Below are 7,399 nucleotides of genomic sequence, written 5' to 3'. Positions count from 1 at the left end.
ATTTTTCTGCTGGTGTACATGAACACATTTTCCTTGTTTCTTCTAGCAGCAGAAGAAATTCACTGGCTGGAAATTGGTTAAGGAAAAGCCGAAGAAAAGTATAAAAATGAAAAATGAAAAAAAATAAGGGGAAGAGATAATAGAGAATGGAAGAAAAGGAATTTTTGTTAGGCATTGTATTCATTGGTTAAGCAACCTCTTCTAGATAAATACAGCTTTTTTTAAAAAAAAACCAATACAAAACTAATTTGGAAAAAAATGCTTTTATTCAGTGATATGACATTATTATACATAACTTAGGCAGATGGAAATCAAAAATGTAGGGAAGAAATCTCAATGTTGCTTTGAAATACGTTTTTTAGTTTTGGGAAGCTTGCGGCATTTTTTTGGATTGGGAACTACATTTTTAACTTTCAGTGTCTGCAGAGCTATGGTAGGGGAAGCAAGTGGTCTGTTATCTGCTAATTTCCGCTTGTGACTAAAAGAGCTCCCTACTGGGGTAGAATCAGTGAATTCGGCAGCTGAAACAGTCATAACATTAGTATCGTTTATTAAAAGTGGTTCAATTTCATGCTGCATCCATGGCAGATCTAAATTAGGAATTCGTGGAATAATGATCTCAAGTACCTTTGCAAACACATCAGCAGTTCTTTTAAACCCCAAGGCCAGCACAGATGTTAGTCCAAGCACTGGGGCTAATGTTACGCTGAGACGTGGAACTTGCCCAGCTGGGATAGCTCGACTTGCACTGAGTGGAATCAGATGAGATGTTAGCAAGGCAGGTTTGGCAGATTTACATACCAGTACAAGACACAATTCGTTTTTTTCTAAAGCTCTAGTTACTTCATTGATCCCAATAGCAAGCTGGTTCCTGATTTGCACATCGGACCACCCACATGCTTTTGGGTCATCAGTCTCTTTGTCTTCGTGAAATTTGCTCGGAAGATTGCAACGCTCTTCCTCTTTTTGCCTTTTTCTGGAGGTGCTTTTCATTCTCTTCCGATCCTCTATCTTTTTAAATCCAATCTGTTTCATGACTTCTTCCAAGGCCTGCAAGACAAAATGCATATCCTCTCCTGGCAGTGTACACCATTGTGGAATATATGGGTTGTTTAAAGATGTTTTCACAATTTGTTTGGATTTACGGGCTGATCCTTTTCCCCGCAGAACAGACATTTTGGTGTGCTTACACTTTGGAACTCAAGCTGAAATGAACACAAGAGAAAAGGTTTTAAGTATTTTGCTTAAAATGTAGCACTAATTAAAAAGAATGAAATGTCCCATTCGCTTTTCTTATATTGACTTTATTCTATGCCAGTGGTGGCGAACCTATGGCACGGGTGCCAGAGGCGGCACTCAGAGCCCTCTCTGTGGGCACGCATGCTGTCTCCCCAGCCCTAGGCCTTCAGCTGGGTTTTATAAAACCTTTTCGCTTTAGGCCTCCGCCGCAGTGTACAAAAAAAAAAGGTAATCAATCAATCAATTTCAACTTCTCACAGGAAAAAAAAGATCTTGCAAAGTTGGAATTGATTGAACTTTTTAGTCCTACCCAGTCTGCCATTACCACCGCAGCCACGCCCACCCAATAGGCCACACCCAGCCAATGGGCCACACCCACCTGGCACCCAATGATGCATAAGTGGGTTTTGGGTTGCAGTTTGGGCATTTGGTCTCTAAAAGGTTCGCCATCACTGTTCTATGCTATTAAAAGAATCTGAAGCTGTAATTTTACAGCTGAAAAATCTTTATTCCTGCATTATTGGGAAAAAAGCTACACCCAAGTAGCTACAGTACTGTTAATGATTTGTCTACAATAATAAAAAAGCCAGAGTTCAATCAATGTAGAATTTTGTACATTGGGGCACAAATAACTAAATTACCATATTCTGAATGCATTGTGCAAAAACTATCTCTCCTGAAAAGTCTGGAAGATGGATGAAAAAGACGAGGCAAGACAGAAGCAGGATGGATGGATGGATTTGGTTACATCAATAATGGGAGCACTACTCGACCTGAACGACCAGGCTGGGAATAGATCATGCTGGATGTCTAACAGTGTTATTACTGAAATGATACAAACTTGATGACACATCAACTAATCAACAGAAACCCAGCAGGGACTGGAAGGGATGGAGCATCACGAACCAATAGATTCCCAAACTCTTTTTTGCTCACAATATGGGGAAACAACTAGACTATCCCAGAAATGGAGGAACTTTTCTGTCCCATTGATGTTAATTGAAGGAAAAAGTAGGTAAAAATAAAATAAAAAAGATAGAAATGTTGATCTAGGCTTGTACAAACCAACAGGGTTTAGGAAGTGGTAACGTCTGCCAAATATTGTCATATCCTTCCCCTATTGCAAGACAATTCATGCTATTACTTGCCAGCAACCAAAATATGTATGTGTTCCAACTATATACACTGTACACACATAAAAGAATGATAAAGAATAGGAAACAACAGCTAGGAAGTATTTCTGAACAAACATCCCTTATTGGTTACAAAATGGTTGTGTCCTCATGATACATGCATTCATAACCTAATAAGTTTAGGTTCTCACAATATTAATTATCCAAATGGCCTGTATTTATACAATACACTAAGCTAAAATAGGCTTGGCTAAGTTGTTATCCTCCCTTGAAAAATATATAAGGCTGGAAAAGGAACATGAACTCAGAGAAATGAAGGGTGACTTATTGGAAGAAGTAAAGGGAGAGATGTGCTGGAGCTGGCTCATGAAAGTCAATTTTAAATTTTGTAGAAACTGCTCAGCCAGTTGTTAGCAGAGCTGAGCCACAATACCCAGCATGCCAATCAGCTGTTCAGAGACTAGCAGCACAGAGAAATGGACTGGAACTGGCAGAACTGACTGCCAAACATCTACTAGTATACCACAATATAAAGAGCCAAGTTGAAAACTGATCATCTTGGAAGTTTATCTATGTGGTTCCAGGAGCTGATATAAATTTGAGGACCCATCATCAAGTTTCTTATCCAGTATGTCATGCAAAATAGCCAATTTGTAGCTTTCTGTGATAGATAAGAGCATTGAAATCAACCTTTACACATGGATACACTCATGCTTCCTTGGCAAAAATATGGAAATAACGTCTTTGACCCTTTTACTATTCCCAGATTCCCACCCAGCCCCATTTCCCAGTTCACTTTAAGTTCCTGCTGTTCTTTCCTCCACTTTCCAATCAGGTCTGCTATTGCTTAACAAGGTCAAACAGCTGCTACTATTCGCCATTTAAATGCTTCTAACTACCCACTGAAAATAAAAGTTCTGTTCTATTTCCAGAATATTTCAGAACACTTTTCTCTGCTAAACGCTTTAAACAGCTGACAGGCAATAAAAGAATGATACAGAATCCCAGCACAATAAAGCAAATAGAGCAACTTCAGGTTGTACACAGAAATGCAAGTTTCGAAACCAGCCACTGATACAAATTGAAAGAAAGAAACGCTCCTTAAACTGCAGTAGTAGAAATAACAATAGAGAAGGAAAACATAAGCGGGTTTTTTTTTCTTAAAGAGAGCTTGTTGCATGGAGCTCTTCCATCCGATTTAAAGAGAATTCTGGGTTTGCTATCAATGAAGCAGGTAAAAGACAACGCTGCTTACTCCTGCCAACAGCTTCACTTCAGGGAGGGGCTGCTGTCTCGAACCCACGGGAGGCTCCAAGGCTCCCCAGACTGTTGGCTACACGCCACCCGCTTTCCCTCCGAACTCCAGCGACCTGATCAATTTCTCTCCCTCCACCGATGGAAGCGCAGCGGCGATCATGCAGAAGCAATGCCCGGTCACAAGGGAATCGTACCCACGCCGTGTTCAGCACAGCAGGAAGCGGAAGAGGCCGGTTGCTCGCCAAGATAGGCCCACGCTCGCCTCGACAGCGCCTCTTCGCGTCTGGGAGGACTCTAGACAGAAAGGAAGAGCGCGCAACCAATCAACTCCAGATTGCTGTGAACAGCCCTATCTTTCTGCATTCACGTTCTCTTGAGCGCCCCCTAATGGCCATGCCCGCAGAATTGCCTGAATTACAACGACATTGGAAAAGCCGGACTCTTTTAAATAAAAATAATGTTGCTAATAGTGCAAAAAAAGAAAAAAAAAAAAAGAATGATGCCAGACACAGTACAAAGTAAAAACAATAAATAAGAAGCCATCGAGACATTATAACTCTTACAAGGTTTTATTAGCTCTTAACACTTTATTTATCTGTAGCGGTAGAATAACTCAAAACTTTTCTCCTTGCCAGCCCAAACAGTGAAATTCACCAATCAGGACTAGTGATGCAATTAAGATTAAACTGCAGTTAAGAACCGCAGACAGGTCCCATTTACCAGTGTGTCAATGGGACCAGGAAGAGAGTCTTTTCTGTTATAACGCTTGCCCTGTGGAACATCGTCCCTCAGACCTTGGCTTGACCCTACTAACCTTTGGGAAGGCCCTGTAGACATGGCTATATCACCATGCCTGGGGAGTCTGGCAATGGAGGGGAGTTCTTACAATGGATATGTTGAGCTGTTGCATGATGAATTCTGCTGCTGATAATGATTTTTTAAAAATTATAGTTTTTATATTTTTGTTCATTGATTTTCCATTATTTTTATCTGTTGCGAATTGCCTAGAGTTGCTTGATGAGATGCATGGTCAAACAAATTGAATAAATAATAAGATTTAACAATTCCAATTAATTTAATATAATTCCAGATCTCACACAAAACGTGTCCCACATCAATTCTGAATAAAAATTCACATTTTTGAAATGGAAACAAATGTTTTATTCTATCATTCCTCTAGTCCTGTGAAATGGCAATTTTGGCTAGAAGTTGGTATCAATATTTCACTTTTGCATCTATGACTAGCAAAAGATTGGGTTGGGTGGAAATCTGCATTCTATGCAGCAATTCAAAATACTTTTTTGTAGAAAAATGATTTAGGTCTTCAAGCATCAATACTTTTCAGATTTCAATAATAGAATATTTGATAAATTTTGCTGACCAAGAAATTGGCATTCCAAGCAGTTTTCCCCAATAAGGAAAGAAACAAATAGCAGAATTAGATTCATGATAAATTATCTTATTCTGCCAAAGCCTTCCAAATTGCATGGTTGGTTAGCTTGGCCTTAATTGGTTCTTTTTTGGTTCTTATGTGTTATCAATTTAGTGTTGTCTTTTATTAACAGTCCTTTCCCTGTTTCCAACCTAGCTCTTCAGGTATCTTAGTTGTGCACCCACCAATACTACAAGCAAGTCCGTCCACCTTGCTACTGATCATCCCTTTTTCTCTTTCCTTCCACCTTTCTTAGCGTTATAGAGTTGCATCTTTTCAAAATGTGTCCAGAATACAACTTGCACCTACCCAGCTGTGCCTTGAATGAAAATCTGGACAGATTAGTTCCATTATCTACTTGCTTATTTTCTTGGTTTCCCAAAACTAAACAGCAAAAGCATCAATTTCATGCTTCTTTGAAGTTCAATATTCACATGCCACACATTCATTTCACAGAGAAAACTGTCGCTTGAATGATTCTAAGTACAAACATATTCCAACATCTGAACATCATTCCCAAGCATTTTATTGCTACATGAGCATCTATTTAGTCTGCAGTCTATTTCTTGGTCCCTTTAACATTGACGTTAATCCTAAAAGGCAGAAGTATCCACCCCTTCAATATCTTTAGTATGAGTTCTAGAATTGGTGACTGTACTGTATCTGCTACCTTTAGTTTGGTCTTTTTATTTAATAATCCCATTTTTTCAGTCCTTAATTTTCATTACTAGAGTTCTGAGATAATTTCCATTTTCAGTTATAATAATGTCATAAGCACGACATATTTTTCTTTTTGTAGTTTTACATCTACACTCATCTTCTTCCAATCCAAACCTTTTCACTATATAATCTCATATAGGCCGAATAAATATTGGGAGAGTATTTAGCCTTGTCACACTGCTTTACCAATCTGTTTTTTCATCTTGTGGCTCTCTCCTGTATATAGATTTCAATTGAAGATAATGAGATATCCAGGGGTTGCAATTTCCCAAGCACAACTAAAGCTCTTTCTATAATCAATTGGTTGCAAATTTACTTTCTCATCACCATTATAACTGTGAATAGATGCTGTAAACAAGGCAGTTCCTAGATGAGAAAATCTATAGTGTTTTCTGACTTGAACTGGCTTAAGCAGTGTTGCCTTGCCTCCTGCTATTTTAATGTAGGCAACTTCATTCCAATAGGACCAATTACTACTATTGTGGAAATAATGTCTGCTCTCCTGGTCACTAAAAGCTACTTTTTATTTTTTTTCATTTCACCATGTGACATTGGGAAGAGTTCTGTCACTTTTAACCCAGAAAAAAAGTGTCAAACTGTATTTCTGCCCCCTCTTTTAATTGGTTTGGGAAGGGTAAAGAAACAGAGGAATCTACAACTCAGAGGTTGTAATGAACATCAAGCCATCATCATGGCCAAAACACAAATGAGTTTAATCCCATGAAAGTCATTCTTTTTTAAAAAAAAATATTTTATTAGATTTTATAAAGGTAAGGAAAGGGTATGCCTTTCTGTGGTATGGGAAAAATAAAATACACAGATATTTCCAAAACCATGCTATAAGGAATGTACTGCTTTTAGAATGGGAGAGAATAAAACAAAAAATGTATACCAAAATACCAGAGTGGCTCTCAACAATGGAAACTTTTGCTTACCCAAATTTAATTAATTACGACAAACTCGTTACTTATAAAGACATTTTGGATAAGGATGGAAAACTTAAAGACAGGCAAGATCTACAACAACAAGGTATCTATTTATCATGGTGGCCTTACTTACAAATTCAAACAAGATACAAGAAAGATTTAAAGGCACCGGGATTTTATAAAAAACAGATAGAATTTGAAAAATTCTCTTGAAAACAGATGAAAATCTGATCAAGAAACTTTATAGATTTCTGCTAAAATGGAAGATGGAAGAAGAACAAGTAAAAGAGACAATGATAGTTTGGGCAAAAAACTTTGGATATTCTATAGACTTAGAACCTTGGCAAAAGTTATGGGATAGAAATATTAAATTGACTAAAGCAGCTTCCTATAAAGAAAACCTGTATAAAATGTTTTATATATTTATTTATTTATTTATTTATTTAATTTAATTTATATGCCGCCCTTCTCCCGACGGGACTCAGGGCGGCGTACAACATACTTAAAACCAAAACATATATACAATCCCCCCCTTAAAACCGAATTAAACCAAATTTAGAGTTGCGTCTTCCAAATTCCTAAAAAACCCAGTATAAAATCCACCCTAGGTCAGGTCCGCTTGCTGAAAGAGCCATGTCTTGAGGGCGCGACGGAAGGTAAGGAGATCCGGAATTATCCGAATCTCGGGGGGT

The 7,399-nt window shown here is 38.1% G+C and overlaps 1 protein-coding gene across 4 annotated transcripts in view; it reads right to left on the bottom strand.

The window, feature by feature from the left end:
* Window positions 1-257: 257 nt before the first annotated feature.
* RPP38 (ribonuclease P/MRP subunit p38) overlaps window positions 258-7,399 on the bottom strand; it is an 8,308-nt gene continuing 1,166 nt past the window's right edge. The window contains exons 1-2 of one of the 4 annotated variants that reach the window (XM_015811203.1): window positions 3,628-3,881; window positions 258-1,205 (exon numbers count right to left, since the gene is read on the bottom strand). In XM_015811203.1, coding sequence (XP_015666689.1) covers window positions 334-1,176 — 843 coding nt within the window. In that variant the 5' untranslated portion in view covers window positions 1,177-1,205; window positions 3,628-3,881 and the 3' untranslated portion in view covers window positions 258-333. Of the gene's footprint in view, window positions 1,206-3,627; window positions 3,882-7,399 lie in introns of those variants that run through there. The other 3 variants (XM_015811204.1, XM_015811206.1, XM_015811207.1) reach the window with 3 other exon arrangements.

This window comes from Protobothrops mucrosquamatus, unplaced genomic scaffold (assembly GCF_001527695.2).
Source record: "Protobothrops mucrosquamatus isolate PMUCROS unplaced genomic scaffold, P.Mucros_1.0 scaffold33, whole genome shotgun sequence".
Taxonomy (NCBI): domain Eukaryota; kingdom Metazoa; phylum Chordata; class Lepidosauria; order Squamata; family Viperidae; genus Protobothrops; species Protobothrops mucrosquamatus.
This window is presented reverse-complemented; position numbering and strand designations above follow the sequence as displayed.